Source organism: Pelodiscus sinensis, chromosome 3 (assembly GCF_052426305.1).
Source record: "Pelodiscus sinensis isolate ZL-2025 chromosome 3, ASM5242630v1, whole genome shotgun sequence".
Classification (NCBI taxonomy): Eukaryota; Metazoa; Chordata; order Testudines; family Trionychidae; genus Pelodiscus; species Pelodiscus sinensis.
In genome coordinates, this window is record NC_143054.1 from 136114557 (window position 1) to 136140809 (window position 26253).

Genomic DNA, 26253 nt, shown 5'->3' on the forward strand with positions numbered 1-26253 from the left:
ACTCTGGGATTAAAAATGTAAAAGAGCTGTTCAAATCCTTCTCAGCTGTAAACATCCCAATGATAAAGGTTAAATGGAGACAGACAAGGGGCTGAAATTTCAATTTTGTAAAAAGAGAAAATTAGTAAGTACTCTCCTTTATTATATTAACGCTGAAGCTTTGCACTGTTCATTGTCAAGCAGCCTGTCAATACTCAAATTCTCCACCAGAGCAGACGCCTTCACTGGCATTCCCACTGGTGCTAGTTCTGCTGAAAATGGACAAGTGCTACTGCAAGGATGGATGGTTATCAGAAAAACCTCAGCAGACCAGACAAGGCCATGGTAGGAGGTTCTCTGGCTACATTTCCCTGCATTTAAACCCCTGCTAAGAAGATTACTTTGAGTGCTCCTATCTGAAATAGTTCAATGACATGAATTTCATCAGCAGCATTTCTATTGCAGAAACAGAACATAGAGCAAAAGTTTTATGTACCGAGGTGAGAGTTCATTTTGGTTCAAATGGAAGAAAGGTTCAAAGTCTAACAAGGTGATGAAATTAGGGTGAGGTCTTGAGGGAGGAGCATCAGTTGGCAGATCCAGCAGTTACTACAGGAAAAAGGACAGCTTCAGTAAAAGGGATGTAGGGGAATCCGTGCGGGGGTAAATGAAGACAGGAAAGGAGCACACAAAGGCTAACTGCAGCAACAGAGCCCTTTCCAGATACACAAACGTGTGTCTGTGTGCTGCAAAACTTTTCTGCAGATTTGCAGGGCTCTATACTGGAGGCTGGACTGAAGTTGAGACACATGCTGTTGGGGGCCCCGTTGGGGAGAGATGTGTGGGCAACTGTGGGAAGCTTAGGCAGAGATATGGAGCCTCTATCTGCCCTCAGCCGGATGAGGAGCCTGGGGGGAGCAGGAACATGGCCATGGGCTACTTGCAGCATTTCTTCCCCCCCGATCCCTGCCAGCACCACTGGCAGGTAGATGTCCACCATGGCTCCCCACAGCTCCCTGGCTGGCTCCATGCTGACCTGGGGGAAGAGGGGTTAGGAAGGGAGGGTGACCTGTGCAGATGCTTGGGAGCTATTAGGACACCCTGCCCAGGGTAGTGAAGGTCTGCTGCAGCTCCCCACAGCTGCCAGCCACTCTCTCCCTGGACAGACTGGGGCTCCAAGCCACCTTATTCCTGGTCAAAGCTGGCTCAGGGAGAGTCCCGCTAGCAGCTGTGTGGAGTGACAGTGCAGGCCTGTCACCAACGCTGCGTGTGGGGCACCAGGAGCCCATAGTCACTGTCCCTGCCTCCTGCCCAGGGTACAGTAGAGGAGACTCACTGCAGCTGCCTACTGCTCTTCTCATCAGAGCCTTGCACGGATACAAAATTTGTACCCGCATCCATGCTGCGTTCCATAGAAATGGTCCACAGATAGCTGCATCTGCAGATATTAAGTGCATACCCATGGATTTGCAAGGGTCTACAGGGACTGAGTAGGGGTGTGAGAAGTTGTGAGTGTACAAAAAAGAGAAAAAAGCAGTGGGGGAGTATGTACCGGGGGGGGAGGGAGAATTGAGAAAGCTTCCCGTTTGTGACAGAACAGAGCTTATTGTAGCTTACATTACAGTTAATGGCATGAGTAGCTTACATCTTATTGATTCTTTCCAGTGTCCTCGGCTACTACATAAGACTATGATGAATGGCTCAATTTCTTTACCTGACTAGTCTTTTTGTTGGTCACTTTTACTGTTACTTCCTTTTGCAGATCATAACCTCTGGAGTCTGACAATGCTAGATTTTTCACTTTCAATTCCAACTTGAGCTCCTGTGAAGGGGAAAAAAAGAATGTTTCTCAAGAGACTATAACACAGCGCATGAGTATCTAAGTGCTGGATTTAGCTAACCTTCACGAGACTATGTCACACTATGGTGCACGAGAAAGGGCTAACACACTGAGGGATTACTATTAGAAGTGTTACTGGGTAGCATCTCTCAAACACTTTTATAGGAGACAGAAGTAGGAATGTAAATAGTTAACCGGTTAACTGGTAAGCCTCAGCCTTAACCGGTAAGCCTGACATTATCTGATGAGGCTTGAGCAACTCCCCACCTGCCACAGTCAGGGGGCCGCTCCAGCCCTACAGGAGCTGCCATGGACGGGGCTGCTCTAATGCATCCCCTACCTGTGGCAGGCCTAGGCAGAAGCTGCTCCATTTGGGACTAGTCTTCTACTCTACTGCAGAATGCAAAGCTTGCCTGAGTTGGCAGACACTAAATTGCTAGAGATAAGGAAGGCCTACTGGAGAGATTCTGAGATAGTGGAGAGAGAGCATGGTACTTCACTAAGGAATGAACCAATGTTCAGCTTGGTTACTTTAGTCAAGTATTCTATGATGAAACCTCTGAGTAGTGATAGCTCAGCAGAGGGTAGTGTGGAATTCCTTACATCCAGTCGAAATTTTTCCTTGCTAAATGTCATGTCATTATTCTAACCTTTCCCTCGTTACATAACCGAAACAATTCTTCTTCCTGCTTTGGTCGCTACACATCTCAAATTCTTGCAGTTAGTTACCTAATAATCCCCTGCTTAGTAATTGCTCAGCCAGGGCGTATCTAGACTAGGCCAAAAGGTCGAAAGAGGATATGCAAATTTTGCAGGAGTTTACATATCTTCTTCCGATTGCACTTTCGAAAGCAGAGCTTTCAAAAGTAAAAGTAATTAAGACATGGCTTTTTCGGCAAACTCTCCACCCGTTTTGTCGAAAAGCCACGTAATCCTCCTTTTTTAAGGAAGAGCAACTTTTCGACAAAGGGGGCAGCTCACCGAAAAAGCTGCATCTTAATTACTTGCACTTTCGAAAGCTCCACTTTCAAAAGTGTGATCGGAAGTTGATATGCAATGATATGCAAATTCCCGTGGAATTTGCATATCCTTTCGACCGTTCGGCATAGTCTAGATACGCCCCCAGGTTATACAGCACAAAACTTTCTCTAATATCCAGCATGCAATCTCTATTAAAAATGCTTTATAGAATGTACTTAATACAATTATAAGGAAACAACTGCACAGAGAGATTGACAGAGATTGACTGAGAAAACAAATCATATAGATAACTCTCTTGCATGCTGCCTGACAGGCAGGGGAGATGAAAGAAAGAGAAAAGAACTGAACATTAATGGTGTGAAGGTGCTAATAAAGTCTCACCATTCATCTGCAGTTTTCCAAAGGCTAATACATTAGTTTAAAATACAACTACAGTGAATACTGGTACTTACCTTTTTCAACTCCTCACTCATTTGATTTGCTTCTGCAACCAAAGGCATTAGCTTGATATAATCATGGAATACAGCAAGAACACTAGGATCTGGTTTGCCATCCTTATTGACAACACCTTTGAGAAATGCAATGTTAATGTTAAACAGAGGAAGACAATCCATTTTCAGGCAGCGCTTAAAGGGTTACTTATGGATGGCAAAAACTATCTGCTATTTTTACCTAGAATTACTCTACAGTGATTGGCACAGCTTTAAGATGATATATTTCTGTATTTCTGTGCAGTAGTCCCCAGAAATTTTTATATATTTTGATTATGAGCTCAAAATTTGATACGGTGTTGGCAGAGTCATTTATTTCACCAGTTGGTTGGCCCTCCTGTTCGTGCTAGAGATTGGCCTCAGCTAAAAAGTGTGAACCCAGTGTCTGCATTCTAAACACAAGAAGTCTAGCTGGATATTTGGATCTGAAGTTTTGGTTCAGCCCATTATGAAAACGTGCAAAATTCGGTTATGGAGTCGGGTACAGATTTCTGACTTCCCTATATTTTATAGGTGCTACTGTTCAGAAATATTTTTGGTTCATTATCTTTTGGAGAGAGGCAGTGATGGTAGTAATTACTATATATTTTAGAGCTTTGTCTGTGTGATGTAGTGGGGGGTACCTTGCTGGTTGCTATGCTGGGCAGTGGGTTGTGAGTGACCTCCACTGGCTGCTGGCTGCAGGCTGCAGCACAGCCCAGCAGGGCAGGAGATGAGTCATTATGCAAGGGGGCTTCAAACCTGTCTGACTAGTTCTGCCCCAGGGAGCAGAACAACGGGAAGAAGAGGAGTGGAGCCCTGGCTGAGGGCAGGGCTGGAAGTGAGTGAGTTAGTTTCTGTCTGGGAGCATGGAGGAGACAGCCTAGAGAAAGGGACTAGAATTTAGGGGCCCAGTCTCCCTCATCTCAAGGGGGGCTGAGGCATCCTAGGCCTGCCCTGTAACCAGATTACATCTGTGCTGTGCTGTGCAATAAACACCTCTATTCTACTGGCTGGTGGAGTCTGTTCGTGCCATTACGGGGATGCAGGAGACGGGAAAACCCCAACCCGCCGTCACAGTCTGTCTCTAAGGGTATGTCTAGACTACATCCCTCTGTCGCCAGAGAGATGTAAATTAGACATACCGACATTGCAAATGAAGTGGGGATTTAAATCTCCTGCTCTTCATTTGAATAAAAATGGCCACCGCGTTTTGTTGAGTCAGCAGTTTGTCAGCAAAAAGCGGCTGTCAAGACGGGGATCGGGCAACAAAGAAAGCCTTTGTCGGCTGATCCCTTATGCCTCTCTGGCAACAGAGGGATGTAGTCTAGACATACCATAAGTGTGCTTGTCTGTCTGTTGAACTGTCTGTTCAAGAATTCTTCCTAAACAGTAAGAGCTAGGACCACCAAATTCAGCATGCAGTTTCCTCTTACTATAATGTAAAGCCAGGTAAGGGTTTGGTTGTGCCAGGAAAACGGGGTGTGCCTGGAATGGGACTGCTTCTCCTAAAACCATACAGAAAAGTGACAGAATCAGCAGGGAAGTGAAAGTGGTTGGCTGGGGGTGACCCTCCTCCACTTCCTCCATCCAGGACTGCCCCAGCCCTGAGCCTCTCACCCTTCAGGTGACCTTTAGGGAGGGCAGGGGGCTGAAAAGCCTCCCCCAATTCATATGGGGACGTTGGTGGCTGTCCCTCACTCTGGCTGGGGAGTGGAGGGGGCAAATGAACCTGGACCTGCTCCAGCTGGGGGACATCCATCCCTCCCCCGGCCATGCCTCCTGGAGCTGCAGTGACCATGGAGAGGTGCTTCTCACTTGGCCCCAAGCTGCTACAGTGAGAGAGGGCTGGGGTAGTATCTCTCCCCAGGGCAGCCTGTATACGGAACTCCTCATCCCCAGCCCCATCCCAGAACAATGATTTCAACGAGGCATGTACATTTTCTTTTTATTTTCCAAAAAACAGAAAATGGAGGACCCAGGCAACGCTGGGTAAACCTTCTAGCATACTATATTTATACAGTATTTTTTATCTCCCAAATCATTTTATGACTGTATGGAATCACTGCACTTTTCTCTGGAATGGGACCCTCTGGGATATGAAATGCGGCAGCTGTTCAACAAGGTAGAGCAACCTGACAACAGTTTAGCAAGTGCCATCACATATGTCACTGTATCTGACTGAAATGGAAAGGAGCCATTTCATTAAGAATAGTAAATTCCCACGTTTCCTTGTTTCTAGGGATTTCTCTGTTATAATATCCACACATGAAACATTCTGCCTTTGGGACCGAAGAAGTTAAAAATGTTATTAATAAAAAAAAAGAGGACAATGAATATTTCATTTTAAGGATGTGATCCCCTAGAAGCCCTCAGACAAATTGTGTAACAGAAGTGGGAGCAAGATGAAGAAGAACAAATTGTAGATGAGCAGTCAGAGCTCTCTGGAAAAGAGCAAGGAATAATTCTATTTCAATAATAATAATAGAAAGTTATGACCAAGTATTGTACCAGTGCACTGCTGATTGCGGAAGGAGTAATAGAGTACAGGGAAAGATAAGATAAAGCACTTCCGGTTCTCCTGCCCACACAAAGCCTTTCCGGAGGAGAGCTATCTAGGAACACCACACATCATAGACCGACAACACCTAACCTCTCAGTGAACAATCCCGTGTGGATTTCTAGTCTGGGGTGTGTGTGTTCTTAAAAAACCCACAAATCTAATTTCTTATGCCTATGTTTGCACTGCAGCTGTGCTGCTGTAGCCTGGTGAATTCCTACATTGAAGGAAGGGGCTTTTCCATGTAGGTACTTCCACCTCTCCAAGAGAGAGTAGCCAAGGCTATGATTTAGTCAGAGGTCTCAGAATACATGACTTCCCGCAAATCCTGTGACGTCTCACTGTGACGATGCCCCTGGAACTGCAAGTGGTAGGCTCCTATGCGCTGTGTGCGGTGGGGGAACCCCTGAGCTACAGGCCTCAGGGATACTGCGCAGCTCTTGGATGCCATTCACGGCGAGGAGGTTGCCTGGAGCTCCAACACACGCCCTGGTGAGGGCCCTGGACATCGTAGCTACTGCACAGCTGTCCCACTGCAGGTGGTGGGACCTGCAGATTCCTGTTTTGTCTCAGATATTTTTAGTGAAAGTCACGGACAAGTCATGGCTTTCATGAATTTTTCTTTTTTGCCCACGATCTTTATTAACAATATCTGTGACCGAATCTTAGCCTTAGCAGTAGCTAGGTCTACAATCTACGGTGGGTGTGACGTCAACCTCACTAAGACCCACAGGGTGTGACATTTTTCACTGCCCTGAGTGACATAAGCTAGGTTGACCTGAGTTTTAGATATAGGCATTACGGGGTGATTTTTTTTTTTTTTTTGTTAAATAAATACTTTAAGTATATTTGAAAGAACACAGAAAATCCTGATGAGTAATAAATTGATGTATGATTGAAATGAGAGTTTTGGGAGACATGACCCGGCAATCAATTAGCTTATTCTGAGAGACTATGCAAAAACATTTCTGGTTATTAAAACAGTATAATATAACCCCCCAAAAATACTCTAATGCAGGAATGGGGAACCTAAGGCCCGGATGCAGCCCCTGCTTTGCCTTGATCCAGCCCCTGAGGCTCAGGGCTCTCCCCCCAGCATTGAGGAGCTCCACCCCTCCCTCCCCATTGTCCTTCTGTGCGGCTGGAGCTCACAAAATCCACTAGCCTGAGCCTCCCTAGACTCTGGCGCGTGAGGAGAATGTGGGGAGTGTCTTTCGCCTTCACAGTTCGCCATGTCAGCGAGGGCTTGCTTTTGTTTTGCTTCTTATTTGTGTGTGGCCCCTGACTTATTTTTCTGCGGGTCAGTGGCCCCCGAACCTAAAAAAGGTTCCCTACCCCTGCTTTAACACTAAAAGACTTAGCTTTTAAAAGCCCGTACATGGATACTGGAGTAGGGATGTAAAACCCCATTTAATCAGTTAACGGGCTAAACTTTATATTTAATTGGTGAATCACTTAAATGAGGGTGGGCAGGGGGCTGCTCCAGCCTGCTCAGGCTGCCAGCGAACTGTAACCAGTAAGCATCACCCTGTAAGGATGATGCTTACTGGTTAACTGTTAACCATTCACATACACTGGAGATAAAAGATTCATAATCAATATTGTTTTAATGAATGAGTGAAGCTCTTTGTATTGGAACAACTTTGAAAAATCTAAAAAGTAAGGATAGGTAAAGTGTGAAGGGAAAGATGAGACCCTACCAATGAGGACCCTGGCAGCATCAGACCCATATTAAGTATTACAGTCCAGCTGTGAAAAGGAAAGATTTAGAAGTACTCTCCTCACTCCCCGGTCATCTCGCAGGAGTATGTTAACTCAGAACACAAGTAGCAATGCTTACCAAGTTTATCTACACTGAAGCCCTCTGCTGCTGCCAGCTCTGACTGAAAGAAATCATAATCGTATCTGCTCAAGTCCTCATTGGTGCGCTCGGCAGGAAATCCAACATAAAGGTAAGCACTGTTTGATCCCAAAATAACACGATCCTGAAGATTTAAGTACATGGTGCTGGTTAAACTCCAGGATGGGATATTTCTCACTTAAAGCGCTCTCTCTTTAGAACTTTATGGGTTTGTTTTCTGCAAATTCATCAGGAGAAATCTGCTCCGAGTTACCAACAGCCTCTCCTCCCCAAGGGGTTCATAACTCTAGTGTATGTAAACTGACATTAAGTAGAAGAGAACAAGACCCCACACAGAAGAAAAATGAGGGGTTCACATCTGTTCTGGCATGCGGTTGAGAAGGAACTGAGAGTGGTTCCCCTACATAGCCTCACTGTGTGTGTGGGGACAGGGAAGAGGGTTCTACTGCAAAGTACCAGCAGGTGGCATGGTATCCATTGATGGGAATATTCAAAGCTACTCCAAGGAGAGCTATGTACAGGGCATCCCCCCCATAAGTTGCCCCGGTATACAACCGTTCTGCACTAAAGTCGTTGATGCTTGTAGGAACTGATGCATTATAAATCCTCCCATTCCCCGCTCTTAAGTTGTGCAAAAATAAAAATTGCACAAATGGAAGTCAGTTGCAGGAAAAAAATTCCCCACTTTAAGTTGTTTCACTGTAAGTAAGATTTTTGGAGTGTATCGTGGACTTATAGTGAGGATGGCCTATATTTTTAAAAGAAGAAGGTGCTCATTTAAAATGTATTTTCTTTAGAATACAGTAATTCCTCATTTAACACATGCCCACTTAACACGTTTTGGCGATAGCACGATTTTTTTTAGGGAACGTTTTTTGAATTACACGACTATCCCCAGAATAACACGATTTCCCCAGATGGCCCATTGCCAGCAGCTGCCCGGGGCTTCCCCCACCTCCCTGAAAAGCGGCGGAGGGTTTCGCCACACGCTGCGCCATTCCCTGGCGACCCCCCCTCTCTGGACACGGTGCGGGTCCCGGCAGACCCGTCACAGGGCATACTCCCAACCCAATCCCCCTCCCCTTCCCCAGAGCCAAACACCTCCCTTCCTTGCTGTAACCCAGTCCCCTTTCTCCCCCAACCTTATGTCCTCGTCCCAACAGATACCACTGCTTGAAACGCAACCCCCACCTTTTCTATTATTTTCAATGGGAAAATTGACCCCGCATAACATGTTTTCACTTAACACGATCATTTTCTGAAACATATCTATAGTGTTAAATGAGGAATTACCGTACCACAAGTCCCAATCCTACAACTTTTACTCCAACAGATATTTACTCACCCTGAAGGTCACTAGTGCTATATTCTGGACAGAGATTACTCAGGATTACAGAAATTGATTCATATTTCCCTGCCTGCCCAATACCTTTTTTTTTTCAAATGGGTATCTGTCTTTTTAAAAACACAATTTTACTCCTGTTTATTAAGTTACTGTTTCTTAAAAGTTACAGTAATTATCCGTCATGTTCTCTATGCTTAGAGAAATGATTTCAGGTTAGAATACATAAGAATCTTTATGATCTGCAGGCCCCATTCCTGATTCTTTCATTCTCCAGAGAAACTTACCATATGCTGCAGTTTGGTTTTCACTGTGACGGGTATGCCATTGACAACAACTTTGCCCTTTTCCCATGGCATTATGGTCACTTTGCCATCACTGTTTGAGAATGTAGCATGCTTGTCCAAAATGCTGAAAGATAAAATACTTGCAATTCATGGATCTCTTGAGAATCGAACTGAAAGTGAACGTTTCCCATCTCAAAATTCTGAAAAACGCATTTATTCTAATTTTGAAGATAATCATCTTTTACTTGTATTCCAGCAGCTCCTACAATGTGGACAGTGACTATTGAGCACATCATCAGGCCTGAGAGAAACTGCTTCTCCTCTCAAGGACATACACCAGGCTTGAGCTCAGCAGAGGTCCAAAGCTGAAGCGCCCATGGAATAGAGCAGAAGACACTGTCGGGCAAGGCATTCTGCGAGAGCGCCTCATGACTTTGGGATTCAACTCCCTTAACTTGGTCCAAAATAGACCAAATCTGTAGACCTTCAAGGCATGCTTCAATGCCTATTACTGTTGAGTAGGCATTTGGCAAGGGCTGAGGTGGCTAGGGGTGGGAATATGGGTGAGGAGAAAGCGATTCACTTTGTGATGTGATTTAGTACTGCATGGCTATCTGCACAGGGGAGAATGTGCTGCTGTTGTACATCTATTCTGTTGTTTGTTGTGCTTTTGATAGCAAAGACACCTGGAACCTGGGACAGGCCTTACTATGTATTTATTTAAATCAAAATGAATACCGTAAAGAATTCATGTGTAACATGTCACATAGTTAATAAGATCAGTTCAACTCTGTTGGCACTGGCAATAATGTAGGGTTAATGTAGATGCACTACTGGCATTTTACAGGCTGCCTCAATGAAGCCTGTTCAGATCAGATCTCATGGCCTCGATGTATAAAAATAGTTATTCTCTCATGCTCACATTTTGTCCTGTGTTAGACCTGCTGCCCTATCTCAAAGCACATAGTTAGCATGGTGATCACTGAGGTAGTGGGGTTTTGAGCAGTTAATGGCCTTGAAAACATGAGCTCTGTGTAAGCTCAAAAGCCTGACTCTCTCACTAGCAGAAGTCAGTCCAATAAAAGATATTACCACACTCACCCCCTGCCTCTTTAGCTCATCAGAGTAAGACCCCATTTAAAGAAGAAATCTGTATTTTAAAGATTCCTACATAAGTTTTCAGTTTAATGACAATTCACTAGCTGAACTTTGAATTAAATATTGCAAATTAACTTCACACTTGTTACAGTTTTGAAAAGGGCAATTTTCAGAAACAAAATCTATTATAATATACTCAATGAGTTTTCCTTTAGCCTATTTTTTCTCCACTCATCTTAAAAAAGATTCCTGTTAAAATAGTCAAGATGTGTCAGCTTGAGAGAGAGAGAGAGAGAGAAAGAAAATAAAGATATATACTCTTGTGGCTTGTCTCTTACTAATTTAGGTATACTTACCCTAGCCCTCTAAGGGTTATTGCATTTGAGGCTGACTGACCAACATCACATGAACCTGAAAGAATTAAGTTTTTGGCATAAGTGATGTGCTCTGGGTAACAACAGTTATATTCCCTGCTAAAATAACTGCATTAGCATTTCAACTTTTTTCTCCTCTCTGATGAATTGTGCTTGGCTGAGAGACCGGTCATGAGGCTGCTATTATCTGAATATTAAATATACATTTAATGCTTTTAATGTATGCTGGGTCCTGGTTTATATAAAAAAGATTCCATACTTGGCATCTGATTTTTCACCCACAAATAATGATGGAGGCATTTTACAGCATTTAGAAACTGAGCTATTCCTGACTCTGAGGATAGATAGTCCCAGGCACAATAACCCATCTGGTCTATGAGCTACTGATCCTCATTAGAGCCAACACTCCAAATTGCAGTTCCTTTCAGTGAGGAAAATAAAATGTTGCTAGCGGAAGACCCTATGTTCTGTAGGCAACAGAAGAAAACTAGCTGGAGAGTCAAATGACAAATGGTGGAAGCTGGATCAGATATCATTACATTAATTTGTAATGTGACAAAAGAGTATTTCCAGCACCAAGTGGCTGAAAGACTGCAAATCTGATACGATTATTTTAATAGATTAGGTTTCCATTGTATTTTAATACCCAAAAACATTCCTTTCTAATTTGAATGCCTTTAAGGGAGATTGGCCACATTAATGATCAAAAGGAGCACACTTTTATAATAATGAAAAAGGACAGCTTAGTCAAGGTAAGACCCTGAAAAGCCACAACAATCTCATTTAATGTATGTGTGGCTGAACAATGTAATGCTTAAGATCATGTATGAACACAACAGCATTTCTACTATGATGGAGGTATAGAAAGAAGCATTCCTATGAGTGCGAGCTCTCTCTCTATATCTGTATTTGCAGCACTTGATACCAGAATATGAAACAAATACAATAGAGTACCGTCTTGAATGAAGTGCTTGAGAACCGCAGAGAGCTGAGGATCTTCATTGATGTTCAAGAGATATGGGAATGTCTCCATCATCCGGCTTTCCTGATAAGAGTTCAGATTCACATTATTTTAGAGCAACTTGTATGCAGAGTGCCAAATGACAGATAATAATATACATGAAGGATTACTTTTATTTTTACCACTTTTGTTAAAGAAATCATAAGCACGGATTGTTTGAGGACACCTTGAAAAACATCTAATTACCAAACATTCTCAAGTCTTAGCAATAGTTAATGAATTGTCACACAAACCAGGGTTACCATATTTGAACTTTCCAAAAAGAGGACACTCCTGAGAGGGAGTGTATATAAAAATAACCCTACACAAACATCTCAAAATACAATTAAGCTTTTTTTTTTTTTTTTTTTTTTTAAAAAACAAAGCCCAGAGACTGCAAAGGTGAAACTATAAAAACAGAACGGGGGGAGGGAGGAGGGAGAGAAATTCATTTGATGAATGAATCTACTGAAATCCATTTTGTTTAGGTTATTACTAGCCTGACTTCAGCTTTAATGAGCTTAGAAAGAAGCCGTTGCTTTTACATAGTATATTCAAGGATAATGTTAGCTAATGCTTTCTTATTGCTGCTGTTTTACACCATGAAGTAAAATATGGAGTTAAAATGAGGGTACTCTTTGGGAATCACCCCATGACTACTATTTGTTGACATGGGCATAATTGGTATTGTTATTTACTATTTGTATTGCAGTAGCATCCAAAGTGCTCAGTCAGAATAAGAGTCCTACAGAGAGGGGCACTGTAAAAAAATACTTTCAAAGACTGTCCCTACACTTAAGAGTTTACAGTCTAATTTAAAGACATAAAAAGTGGGTGTAATAGTGAACAGAAACAGGGGAGGATGCATGAAACAGTAAGAAGATATACTGATGTAGATTAGTGATGCATATTGCTAGATAATTGTGAGCAAACTTTTGAAGACACACTATAGAACAAAAATAAATATCACATATCCAAACAGGCCATCCATGTAGCTATTATCAGTTTGCAGTTACCATGTGTCATAGTAGAAATGGATCTGGAGCCTGGATTCAAAGGAGGCAAGGATAGCGGCCTTGCTGATTAATTCACGGAGACCATTTAAAACTTAAGGGATGACTTGGAAGTAAACACAAAGGTGATTTGGAAAGAAGTAGCCAAATGATTGATGGCAACTGACTGTCAGCAGATGGGAGATAACAGGAATAGGAGATAAGACACAGACAACACATTGGGAGGAGCTAACTGGTAACCATAATATGCATCTTCTACCTTTGAATTAAGGGCAGGAGAGGGAATGAGGTTTTTTTAAATACATGGCAAAGCTTTATTTGTGGGAAAAGTCTAGAAATAATTCATATTAAGAATGGTTATTTTTAACACTTGAATTAAAAGTTATATTATTTCAAAGAATAATTAGGTCAGAAAACATTTGTAAATGTTTGTTAAAGTTAGTTAACTCATATTTCACTTAAAGGGGAAAATCTTTGGTTTTATCCCTCAGTGCCTGGAAGTGATACAGGTCTGCTGATGTTGTAAGTTTTGTAAATGGCTTGATTTTTTTGCTTTGTTTCCAAAAGCAACCACTCCTGCTCATAATCATGTTAATGGAAACAATAATGGTTATAAACAAAAGATGTTAAAATAGAACTGATTATTATAAAACAGTTTAAGTGGCATGCTTTTGCAATTTATCCAAACTTAAAGGCACAAGAAGCGGCAATTATATTTAAAATAAAGTATTGCATCTTTTAAAACAAACCACGTGTGGACAGATATGGTAGCCAAAGGAAGTCTGGAAAGGAACTACAGTAAGTCTATAGCTCACTCTGCCCTTTAAAGAAAACTTACCTGAGTAATTGCAGCATACTGCTGTTCCCATTCCTTCCGAGCTTCTTCCAGCCGATATCCCCATGTTAACTGAATAGCCTGAATCCGCAGCTCATTTTCAGCTAGCAAACATCGCAGCTCTTCTGGAAAGATAGAGGGGGGAAATTTCAGCTGTCTGTACATACAAAGATAAAGCATCTCTGTGAATTTCATCTTCATTAATTTTTGAATTGCTAATGAAATACCTGTTTTGATAATATTTGAGCAACAATTATAAAGTGATTACATCAGACTACTCTACAGTGTTCCTGTATTTAGTTAGAAATACAGGAGCTCTGTTAGCTCCCTCTGTCAATGCAGCAACTTTCAGATGCAAAGTTTAGAAAGCAAGCTGCTGGACATTTGGCAGTCCTGGGCTAAAGGAAAAGAAAGATCCAAATTCAGAAGTGTCCTTAGAACGGTTTTTCTATTCTGCTTGGATGTCAGATAACTTCGGTGATTGATTGTCCCAATCTGTAAAAAGACACATAATATCTGTTGTTTCACAAGCACGTTGTGAAGATTAGGGAGCTTACTGACACTTTTGTGATATTTGGGGGATGGGTGTGTATGCGTGGCATTTTTAAAGCCCCTACTACTGGAATCATGTGATTACATGAAAATCTGTTTTTGTTTTTTAAACAAACTATTTTTAGCCTTATAGTTGAGGTGAAAAGGCTGAAAACATGAACTGGGCATAGCCTAAAAGTGCAGAAACTGGAAGGTAAATAAAAAGAGTATACACTTTACTATTTCAATAAAAAGTGTCATGATTTGTAAATCAAGTTATGATTTTTGGGGACATGAATCATGGTTTTTGAATGCTTGAGGAGGGTACTGATGGGTTTAACATTTTGTCAAGTGCTTAAAGAAGCTCTGATGAGACATGCTATACAAGTGCTAAGTATTATTAGTAACATTACAGGACCATCTATAAAACTACTCATCACTTTACATTGTGTCTTAAGAGGGTCTCCAACATGCTTTTGTCAAGTTAAAAAGACAACTTTTCTTGGACGTACCCCTCCTTTGAACTCTGCCAGTTCCCCTGTGCTGTTGTTAATACCATGGGCTACTAGAAAGGGCTCTAGATGACATTTTGAGAAACGGTGAACCATCTGGTATGGTTAGTTCCTTTAGCAGGATTAACTTTGTTATACATACTTGTTTCATCTGCTACTGTTTTCGCAGAGTTTCCAAGTCCAGTCAATCTGGATAACAGTTTGTTATTTTCTGCTTTCAGCTCCATTATATGCTTCTCCATTGGACTTGCATTTATCACAGCTTTGTTCTTTATCTTTTTTGTTCTTTTGCATATGCACATATGAAAAAAAATAAAAAAGGCCAGTACGTTATTACATCATGCTGCAGTCAGTCTCAGCACAGAGCCTTGACTGGCCGGGAATAGCTTTCTTGTGCACAAAGAGTTTTTTTCCTATTTCTTCAGAAATATTAAGTAGTATTTTGGAACTTTACAAATAAAAACACGAACACTTTCTCAGGTGCGGCAGGCATATGAGGTCCTCCCCCATGCACTGGAAACAGACATCCCAGACCAGCTCTTCTTTTTCTCTGCCAATGCAGCCATCATCCCTTCCTTCCCTAGCTGGCTCTAATAAAAGAGCCTTGTGGCAGTGGTGCAACCAGAAATGCAAGGTCACTTGAAACCAGGAAGTAAGAGTGTGATAAGTCTGAAATCACATAGAAGATGTGCACAAGATAGTAAGAAGTTGAGTTTGCAGGAACATGCCCTCGCCATTCCCTCGAGTAGTTGCATACACGGTCCATTGCTGGCTCCTAGCTCAATTCTCAGTCTAGGAAACATCCTGGGGAGGCAACATGTGCATGACACAACAGAGACTGAGAAATGGGGACTTCCCATACAGAGCCTAGAGCTGACATATACTGAAAGACTGGATACTGAGGACAGGTGTAGAGCCGTGGTGTGCTACGTGCTAGCCACGTGTGGCTATTTGGCCGATTCAGTGCGGCTAGTTTGCTGTAGTGGTGACTGCTTCAGAACTGGTTGCATACCATGGCATAGAGTGAGGTTGTCTTCAGAGAGAAAGGAAACCTCTTTAGAGAGCCATAATTGGGGTTAGAAGATGATCAAGAGGATGAGGAACAGTGTTCCCTGTAAGCTGAGCAATTGGGCAAATGCTCAGGAGACTAGACATACCCCTAGAGCGGAGTAAGAAACATATGTTGGAGGCCCAAGATTCCCAGGGCAACATATGGTCACCAAAATCCACACAATTTAGTGATGAGAAACCTCACCCTTAATGTCAAAAGGTGAGCTCTTTAATTTACTACTTCAACCCACTGCTTTTGTTTATTCAAGTTTCATACATCTGTATTTACTCTACAGTGGGTTCGTCATTTATTAATAGTATCTTCTGTTATTTTGCCTAGCTGTTTGACTGAATCTTGGACTTACTGCAGAAAGATGAACAATTTTACAGTACATGAAAAACTACAAAACCATACCTCTCAGCATATCGTAATGTTGACAAAGTCTCTTCATAGCAGATGTCTGCTGGACTAATAGCTGCAATCTGTGAATACATACAAAAAGTGTTAATAAAATTTAGATCCTGTGTTTGAGTTCTGTTTATTGGGTTTTATAATCACCAAAGATAGTACAGGTCAGAGAAGGTTTAGAAAGGACAAATCCCTTGAGGGTCACTATGACAGCAAGTCACTTTTTGGAGGCAAAGCAAGGGAAATGAGATATTTTAAACACAAAATTAGCGATGTAGGCCTACAACCTTGAATACCTTATTTACATTGGTAGTCCTTACTTTAGCAAATAGTTCCAAGGGGACTACTCATATGATCAAGATTCAGTGGTATGTACTTTGGTTTGTTTCATACTTCACCGAAGAATGAAAGATTCAAGTTTGAAGTAAAGTGGCTCATGAACTAAAAAGTTATGAAAATGTAGACGCTAGCATTTTCATGCACACACACCAGCTTCTTCTCATTCATTTTTCTTCCTGCCCTCATATAATACCACTGCAAAAATGGATAGTCAATTGGAGGCAATGACAGAACACAGAGAAGTTCTGCTTTACTAAAGATGGCAAGATCTGGCCCCCAAAGAAAATACTAGAGACCAGTTTTCAAAAGGCCGTATACAAAAAGGTACATGCACTCATGCAAATTCATGCTAGGAAATTTTGATTTGAGTACACACACCCTTTTATGTGCGCACCAACAGATATCTGAAGGGTGCAGGTGCATTTTTAAATCTGATTTTCAAATTACTCAAATACTAAGAAAATGGCTCCTATTTAAAAAAAGAATCTCACTTGTCTTGAAGACTAGATAATAAGCTCGTTTATTTCAACAATGCTATACAAAAAAAGTAATACTTAAAAAGGAATGGTTATAGATATTACTGTACAGGCACACTTCTTGAGGAAAGGCAGGGTCAAAGGAACATGTCCTTGAATCTGACAGTGCCCATAATGAAGGGAGGAAGGGGTTATCGAAGTAGCCATACTTGGTCACTGGGCAATAGTGTGAGCCAGGAAGCAAGCATCAAAATGACTCTGCAGCCTAGCAGTTAGCTCCCTCAACTGGAAGGAGGAGACTGAGGATGCAGGCCCCTATCCGCTGGCTTTTAAAATTATTTAAGAGCAACAGCTTCCATGGGAGAGACAGAGAGCTCCACATCAGAATCTACCATAGCCCAGTAGTTAAGAGTATTCATTTGAGAAGTGGAGATATTTGTTCAAATTCTCTCTCCTCCTCCCGTGGTGGGGGGACCTTGAACTTGGTCTCCCACATAACAAGTGAGTGCTGTAACCATTGGGCTAGAAGAGATGCAGGACTGCTTCCACCTTCCCTGTTCCCCATGCCGACTTCTTACTAAAAGAGCATAAGCGCCTAGTGCCAAGACAAGGTTTGCAGTTGAGAATCTGAAGCAGAGGAAGGTATCTCCCCTCCTGGCTGGACCTAGTCACCTATCTCAGAGGGGTGGGGCTTAGGACAAATGCCAGGCCTTGGCATCTCCCATTGGCTAACTTATATGAAGCCCATTCTAGTGCTTGTGAAACCAACATAGATGCATCTTTCCCCCGTTCATCCTATAGGCAATTGAGATCTAACCTGGGCCTTTGTGAATCTCAGTGATTTGTTTAAGTGCCTAGAAGTTAGGTATGATGGTGCTGAACATTGTCACACAAGTTCCTTTGGGAATGTAGCTTCTATTTTAACACAAATAATACAATCCAATTATTGAGCAAGTCAGTCAACTTTACCATGATAGTCCTGCTGTTTCCCCCGAGTGCTGACTGCAAGAGTTTTGTTAGAACAGAGTCTCTGTATGGGATGTGTAACACTTTCTTCCCCATAGCCACCTCAGCCAGAGCACTAAGCAAAAAAAGGATTGAGTGAGTAAAGGGTTAACCAATATGCATGATAATAAATCTAGCTGAACAAGGAAGGAGACATACTTTCACTAACTGTACCTGTGTAGATGCTTCACTGTATTAGTTTGAGGTACCAAAATTAGATGATATAGAAAAATAGGTCAAGATTTTAAAAAACTAATAACGTTGAATACCTCAATTTGAGTTCAAAGGGCCGAATTTATTTGAAACCAAGTGCTAAGCAACCACCTTCAGAAAATTAGGGTTCCTGGCATCTCTCAAGTTGAGTGCCTGAAAATAGAGACGCACAAAGCTACCAGTTGCTTTTAAAAATTCTGACTACAAACGAAGTGAAGCAGTACATTCTTATTTCTGCTGCCAGATCTGACTCGGAAGATGAGAATATGGACAACTCAATGTGTATTCTTTGCTTCAGTTGCTCCACTTTTAAAATGGAGATAAAATTACATGCGTACTTCTCTGGCTGTTGGGAGCCTTAACTTATTAATTTGAATAAAGTGTTTTCAGATTCCTTCCCGGTATGAACTGTAGAAGTGCAAAGAGTTAAGTTTAGTAAGTAGAAGATATGAAGTGAGTGAAGGTTGCCTTCCTTTTGAACAAAAAAACCAAACAAACCCCACAGCTTATGCACCACTTGCAGAAAGGTCCCTGTTGTACCTGATGACATTTCCTAAGGTGGTTAAACTCAGATTTACACGTGTCCCTTCTCTCAGTCTGTCCCCTTCAGAGCCTGAAGACTTTTGCCTTTCACTTCCTGCCAAGTCCACCAGATTTATAATGGACTGTTTGGTGATATCTTCATCAAGAAAAATCTGGAAGAAATTGAATACGTGAAAGGAAAATGAAGTAAACAGCCATAACCTTAAAATCACAGCAAACTAAATATCTGTGGATAGTCTGAGGCGGGGTTCTTCTAAGCTGCACACTTGCGCGGGCGCACAGAAAAAAATTCCACCCCACCCATTTCCTATGGAGAGCCGTGGCCAGGGCCAGAGGTGCCACATGGAAGCCCGGGCAGTAGAGCAGTGGGGCAGGTACCAGAGTCAGTATCAGCAGGGGAGGCAGTGAGGCCAAGGACAGCGGTGGCCCAGAACAGAAGCTGGCTGGGTGGGGAGGGTTAAGGCACCAGCCATCTGTGATCGGGGGGATGGATTAGGTGCAGGTAAATTCCGGGGAAGGAAGGAGAGGGTGAGGTGTAGGGTTGGATACAGGTCTCTGGGCAATGGAAGGGGCAGGAGAACAGGCAAGGTGTGGGGCCGGGCACAGATCTCTGGACGAATGGGTAGGGAGGGCAGGCAAGATGTGGGGCTAGGCACAGGTCACTGGTGCCTGGGCTGTGGGTCCTAAGCCCAGGTACTGGCTGTTTGTGTTTGAGGGGCAGGTAGCATCGCCCTGACATATATACTGGTGGCATATGGGGAAGGTGGGGGTTGCAAGGCTGGGCACAACTACAGGGTGTGTGTTGTGTGTGGGAGGAGGCAGTTAGCCAGGGCTATACACCTATCAGCTGACTGTGTGTGGTCCTGATGGGGGCACAGGCACTGGGGCACGGCCAGTATGTGTTGGGAACAGGGGGCAGTAAGTGGAGTGGTTTTCATGGTTGGTGGATGCACACTGTTAATTATCCGTTGTTATAGTATTTTCTCTTACATAATTTCAAATGGTATATATCTATATATACTTTTTTTTAAGTAACTGGTGGGTACCACAGTGGCACACATTGGAAAAAGTGCACATGACGTCCATATTGGTGCACAAGACAAAACTCACTCCCCTCACGGATGGTAAATCTTAGAGGGACCACTGGTCTGAGGAAACATTGTGATATGTACTTGCATTAAACAGCTCAGAACTACTGAAAATAGGAAAAGTCATAGTATGGCTGAAGGAACGACTGTGTACAAATTAAACAAGATAGGATTTACGAAGAGGTGGGAGATGGGAAGTGCAATTCAGCTGGGATACAAAGAGTTACACCCAGCAAGGAAGAAAACTAGAGGTGGTAAGTATATACAAGTTCCAAGAAGGCTTTGAAATAATACTTGCTAAAGGACAGGTTAAGCCATGACTCTGTCCAGTAAAGCAAATACCGTTCCAGTGTTTCAGTACAATAGATACCGAAAGGAGATTGCGATAATTTTGGCCTTGTCTTCACTGGGAATTTGTTGCAATTCCAGCTAACGACCGCCAGGAACAAACGTAGTTTCATCGGTGCATAGGTGGACAAAGAATGCTAAGGTGGCTGGCACTACTGGAGCTTATCTTTGCAATAAGCCATTTGTGACAACATCACTTTTGCCGTCTGATGCCCTACACTTCCTTCTGCATCCGAGTCCACGTACAGAGGAACTCTCTCTGTAACCAGCTTGATTGCCCCGTTGTCACATACACTTGTGTGCATGGATGACAACAGCAGTGAGAACGACAATGATAGATTATTTCAAATGTAAGTGAACTCCAAATACTTTAGGACAGCAGTTCCCAACCGCCGGTCTGCAGACCAGCAACGGGTCACGAACCGCTGGCTGCCAGGCTGCGTGGCTCTTGGGGCCATGGCTGGGGAACACCACCCAGCGCCTCCCCTCCCACCACGGCTTTTGGGAGAGGTGTATCCTGCCCCGCCTCTCAGCCAAACAGCACCAGGCAGGGGCCTCCCAAGCAAGAGCTGTTTGATGCGCAGCAGGAGGAAAGCACTCTTCCCTGCCCCTCCCAATGCTTTTTGGCTGAGAAATGGGGTCAGGTACACTTATCCCAACAGCTGCAGTGGGAGGTGAATAGCTGGGCAGTGTTCCCCAGCCCCGGCCCCCAGAGCTGCAGCAATGCGGGCAATGGCGCTCAGCTCTGGTCTGGGAGGCAGAGCAGGGCTAGGTGAGGGGAGTGGGACAGGCACTGGGGGCTCTGAGCAGTGGGGGACTAGCATTGGGGGGTAATATTGGGGATTGGGGGCTGGCACTGGGAGGGCTCTGGAGGAGTTGGTTGCAGTGGGGCTCTGAGAACAGGACGCTGGCACTGGGGGACTCTAAGTGGTGGGGGTCTGGCACGGAGGCATTTGGGGTGGGGAGCTGGCACTGGGGGGGTTGGGTGTAGGAGACTCTGGAGTCAGTGGCTGGTGCTGCGGGTAGTGGAGGGGTGGAGAGCTCTAGGGGTTAGGGCTGCCACTAGGAGGCTGTGGGGGCCAGGGCTTTTGGTGGACCAGCAACCTTGTATGCAAATAAAATGTTGCCAGTCCAGCAAAAGTTTGTGAATGGGTTTGCCGGTCCCTCGTATCAAAAAGGTTGGGACACACTGCTTTAGGGCACTGGTTCTCAATCAGGGATCTCTGTTTCATGGGAGCAAGCAAAGGACTTTCAGGGGCTACATCAACTTGCCTAGTTTTACAACAGGATACACAAAAAAGCATTAGAGAAGTCAGCACATATTAAAATTTCATACAATGACTAGGATAGTACCTAGAGCAATAAAAACACTGAAATATAAGTACAGGATCTATATTCCAAATTATTTTTCTAATTATGCAGTAAAATGAGCAAGAAAGTCATTTTTTAGTGGTAGTGGCTTGCAACACTTCTGCATTTTTATGTCTGATTCTGTAAGCAAATAGTTTTTAAAGGCAATGAAAGTAGGGGGTACTAGAGACAAAAATCAGACTCCTGAAAAGGATACAGGAGTTTGAAAAGAGCCACTGTTTTAAGCTTCTATTAAAATATTACCCTTCTGTAATATATGAGGAAATATGTTCACTGTATATAAAGAAAATCAAGTGGCTTTCACTTTTTGTCTGCAATGAATTTATGAGCATTTACCTGGTAAATTTTACCTTTCTTGCAGAATTAGTTAAATAAGGATTTTACTGTAGTGAAACAAATATGCTGAATAATGGAAACAGGGTCTCCTCATACTGAACCTGTTTGAATTGGATGGTGATGACCATGTGAGATCGACTGCTGGTAGCATTCATGCTCGTTGAAGCTGTGGTTCTTATTTTAGTCCCTTGTTCCATTAACCGCTCAATTTGTGCATAGCTGTCACAAGGCACCAGTTTCAAACCATCCACATAAAACCCTTGTTGCTGGTCTTCTCTAACCTTGAGTCCACCAGGTTTCTTGGTTTCAGACAATAAATCTATTACCTACGAAGAGGTACTGACCGTCAAAATGTGTTACTGGATATAGCTACGTAGTGATTAAAGCAACATTTTGTGAAAACAAAGAAGTCTTTCAAAGTCAAAAAATGATAATAGCGATTTTGTAAGTAGAAAACAATAAAGCAATTAATTATACAAAAACTGGTAATATTACCATCTGGCACATCATAATATCACATCTAGCAACATTACCTGCTCATTATAAATTTCCAGCATACTGAAAGTAACCTGCAAAGAGAAGAAGCAGGTGGGAGATGAAAAGTTCTCTTGAAAAAAAGCATGTTTTTGATATACAGTCATCCCTAAGTAAAAACAATGCAGATTATCTGGACAAAAAAACCATTTGCCCCTAATTAATCTTACTGGTAGCATATCTTGTATTACCACATAAATCATGCCTAAAATTGGTCTGTGTGACTATTTTCCAGTTCCACTCTGCTCAATGCCCATTTCCATGAACCCTCAACCTCTCTCCTCCACCGGTAGCCTTTGGTCTCCTCTGGTTGTCTTATGAAAACTCCACGTCAACTTATTCATTTTAAGATGGAAATTTTGGGCTTTACGAAATCATTTTTCATCAACCTACATGACAGTTTATGAGAAAAATTCAGCAAATTCAAAAGTTAAGATTCTGATATTAATCTGACAATGTGGCAAACTTGTATGATTTATGGTAGACATTTTATTAAATAAACAGCAATATATTCCCGCCACATTCATTCAGAAAGTAGAAACGGAAAAATACTATGTATTCATATCCTGACTGTGTAAGCATTACTGCTGGAACCTTAACTATTGCACTTCCCGAATTTTGAGATTTTAACCTCAGCCTTAACGGTACATAAACATAGTTTTTTCACTTAATGTTTATGGCATTATTTTTGTTTTTTCAATAATGAGGAGAAGAGTTTTCTAATGTTAAGGTAGTCCCAGAGAGTATGTCTACACAACAAAGTTATTTCAGAATAACAGCTGTTATTCCAAAATACCTATGCGAGAGTCTACACAATAATTCTGTTATTTTAAAATAATGGATGGCTCATTCCGACTTCTGTAAACCTCATTCTATGAAGAATAATGCCTATTCTGAAATAGCTATTTCAAAATAAGGTGTGTATAGATGTTCCCCTTCTGCTATTTTGAAATAACACCTGATCATGGCCATTCTAAGTTATTCCACCTGGGGCTCTAAATCAAGATAGCACATCTACATTAGGGAAGCCTGCCTCGGACTAATTTTGAGGCTTCCCTGCAAGGTAGACATGCTATTTCAAAATAAGTTATTCCTCAATAACTATTCTGAATAGCTTATTTTGGAATAAGCATGCAGTGTAGACATAGCCAGAGAGACTTTCTATTTCCACTTCATTGAGGTGAATGAGGTGGTAAGGGATGAGTTTCCAAGTTTGCTGCTGCCATGGGGTCTTGCGGCATGCAGCATCTAAAGAGGCAGGAAAATGCAAGATTTCCCCTTATTATGCCTACGTAGAGGACAGTCACAATTGCAGTTCCTGTGCTTGAGTGCACAGCCATGTTTCTACTAGTACCATCTTAGACGCAAGCCACCGCAAAATGGATGGGCAAAGGTAGAGCCATCAAGCCACTGGGAGGAATAGCAGGTGGTGTGTATGTGTTCTGATTAAAATATAGATGGAGCTATCAGGTTCCTAGTAAATTATTCATGGTAACTAGTGACGGCTAATGCTCATAGTTACACTAGAGTCTATGAAGCTCTTTCACTCTTTTATATATGCAAATTATCAGGAACATCAGAATGGAAGACAAAGATAGAAACTATTTTTGTGGTTGGACAAAGATGAAACGGAAGCATTTAATAATCACAAAACCTATGGTGCAATGCAAGAACCATTATTCCTCTCCTATACAAGAAATTTGTCAAAACATAATTTAAATAACTAAAAGTTATTCCTTTTCTTCATTAATAAAGGTTGGAAAGTCTGTTAATGCCTGTTTGCTAGACGTTTCCCTTGCATCATGCTGAGGAGAGGCATAGCTAAGATAAAGGAGTGGGAAAGTGGAGGTTCAAAATTCAGGTAACTGTTCAAATGTATAGTCCTCTTTGTGGAAAAGGTAGGATATCACTAGGCAATGGGCAAAGCTTTCAAAAGTGCCTCCGTTATCTAGGTAGTCTGGGTAAAACCATACCTGGTGGGGGGGAAAGTGTTTATGCCAGGATTAAGTTGGCAAGTACTGGGTCAGAGATTGGTTCACATTCTCCTATATTAAACCAGCCTCTCATTCAACACTGCTCACTTGCAATTTTACATTATGTTTATCTCCAAAGTTAGTTTTAAAATTGTAATTTCAGTTTTCCAAATTTGAATTTCAGAGCATAAATGGAAATCTTGAAGATAAAACCATGGAGACCCTACCTGGTATTGCTTGTTCTCCTGGTTCTGAATTGGTTTGAAGAGCTCCTCACAAACAACTGGAATTATGCCTCTGTTTGCACCATATCCAATCATAGAATAGCTCTTCCCTGAGCCAGTCTGACCATAGGCTAGGAGAGTAGCATTATAACCTTGCCAGGCATTGTCCAGAACTCCCTGACCAAGGTCACGAAAGACCTCTCTCTAAAAAAAGACATTTTTACTAATAGAGAATGAATGTCAATACACGTACCAAGATGGATTATTTTAAAATCAACGATCAAACACTCCCCTACTAAAATTTTTCAACACAGGTTAAATTAAAAAATCAAATTAAAATTAAATTTGAACTGATGACAACCAATAAGGCCTCTATTTACCATAATCTTTTAAAATATTTTAAATAAAACAAAAATATTAAGCACTCTAAGTGTGCACACAGGTTTTAAAAGAAAAAAACAATTAGTTGAGGTCACTGGCGACGCACCTCGAACCAGAATTTATTGAAATGCTAAACCAACATTTATTAGCAGTAGTGTCTTCTACAGGCACGGAGAGAATATTTTCTTTATTTCAGTTTAACCAGCTAGTTCAGTCCCATAATGAGTTAATTAAAATGAAAAAACCCTCTTCCAATTTAAGAATAAAAATTAGGTCTCAGAGGAAGAACTCTACTAGTTCTAAAATCCTGAAGGACATGGTGACCAGAAAAATCAGTTCAATTCACTAACCTATAGATAATACTTACTCTCGTTAAATAAATCAACTTAAATGCTATCATATTTTTATAAATTCTCAAGTTTGTTTTCTTTTGTACCAGCAAATCAAAATTATTTCAGTTTATTAATTAAAAACTGCTGTATTTTAAAAATATCCAAAGACCCTGACACAGATCACAAGTAAAAAAGTAAATCTAATGAGAAACATATCATTTGCTATGACATGACATAAAAAAATGTAAAAAATACGAATCTGAGTGACAGTAGGTTAGGCTATATAATTACTAAAATAAATTGTTTATATACTGCATCCTCCTGATTAGCAAGAAGAGGCACCAAATTTAATGAAAAGTCTATTTAATTGCAAATCAACAGGTTCTCATGGTTACCAACCAATGGTTCCCTTTCTTTAGGAAAATAGCTTAGCAGTACAAATGCAAAGCAAAATGGTTAAAGCAGATGATTTAAAAATCAAAGCTTCTTGGGTTTTGATTCATTTCGATCTAAATCAATCCACTCTGACATGCACACACATAAAAGCACCGCTATTTCATTAGTACAGAGGTTAGCAATAACTATTTAAATCCAAAGGTCTGATTTAATTATTATGACAAATATATACTTTTTTATGCACTTCAAATATTAAAAGTTCCAGGACCTAGAAGCATAAATGAAAACACAAAGTAGTTTTAAACATCCATTAAATATATATAGATAACTATAAGTTTTACCCAGCATTGTTCAGATTCTTGAATTAATTTTTTTTCCATTTAAATCTTTGATCTGGTGTGGGGCTGGGATGAGGGGTTCATTATGTAGGCTTCCCCGGGGAGAAAGGACTACCTCTATCCCATCTTACCACAGCAGCTTGGGGCAAGGTGAGAAGTGCCTCTCCATGGTTCTTACGGTTTAGGAGTTCTTGAACAAAGAAATGGAGAGAAA

At 41.8% G+C, this 26253-nt stretch overlaps 2 protein-coding genes across 2 annotated transcripts in view; both read right to left on the bottom strand.

Moving 5' to 3' along the window:
* Positions 1-1258: 1258 nt before the first annotated feature.
* Positions 1259-4483, bottom strand: LOC149525151 (kinesin-like protein KIF28). Its single transcript, XM_089777379.1, has 2 exons — positions 3253-4483; positions 1259-1801 (listed from the first exon to the last, which is right to left on the bottom strand). Exons 1-2 carry the CDS (start codon positions 3412-3414, stop codon positions 1667-1669), a joined length of 297 nt encoding a protein of 98 aa, XP_089633505.1. The 5' UTR covers positions 3415-4483; the 3' UTR covers positions 1259-1666.
* Positions 4484-7387: 2904 nt separating this feature from the next.
* Positions 7388-26253, bottom strand: part of LOC142827708 (kinesin-like protein KIF28) — a 31572-nt gene continuing 12706 nt past the window's right edge. The window contains exons 3-15 of the mRNA XM_089777166.1: positions 24596-24796; positions 22395-22430; positions 21963-22187; positions 18716-18870; positions 17927-18038; positions 16149-16216; positions 14826-14968; positions 13644-13867; positions 11747-11837; positions 10775-10829; positions 9321-9444; positions 7671-7815; positions 7388-7404 (exon numbers count right to left, since the gene is read on the bottom strand). Of these exons, the coding sequence (XP_089633292.1) occupies positions 7388-7404; positions 7671-7815; positions 9321-9444; positions 10775-10829; positions 11747-11837; positions 13644-13867; positions 14826-14968; positions 16149-16216; positions 17927-18038; positions 18716-18870; positions 21963-22187; positions 22395-22430; positions 24596-24796 (1596 nt within the window). The remainder of the gene's footprint in view (positions 7405-7670; positions 7816-9320; positions 9445-10774; positions 10830-11746; positions 11838-13643; positions 13868-14825; positions 14969-16148; positions 16217-17926; positions 18039-18715; positions 18871-21962; positions 22188-22394; positions 22431-24595; positions 24797-26253) is intronic.

What these genes read in the sequence shown, in the direction of transcription:
- LOC149525151 (XM_089777379.1), bottom strand. Translation starts at nt 3,414, where the DNA reads ATGGATTGTCTTCCTCTGTTTAACATTAACATTGCATTTCTCAAAGGT. An exon ending in TGAGTGAGGAGTTGAAAAAG is followed by an intron (nt 1,802 to 3,252) that starts GTAAGTACCAGT and finishes TCCCCTTCACAG; the next exon opens with GAGCTCAAGTTGGAATTGAA.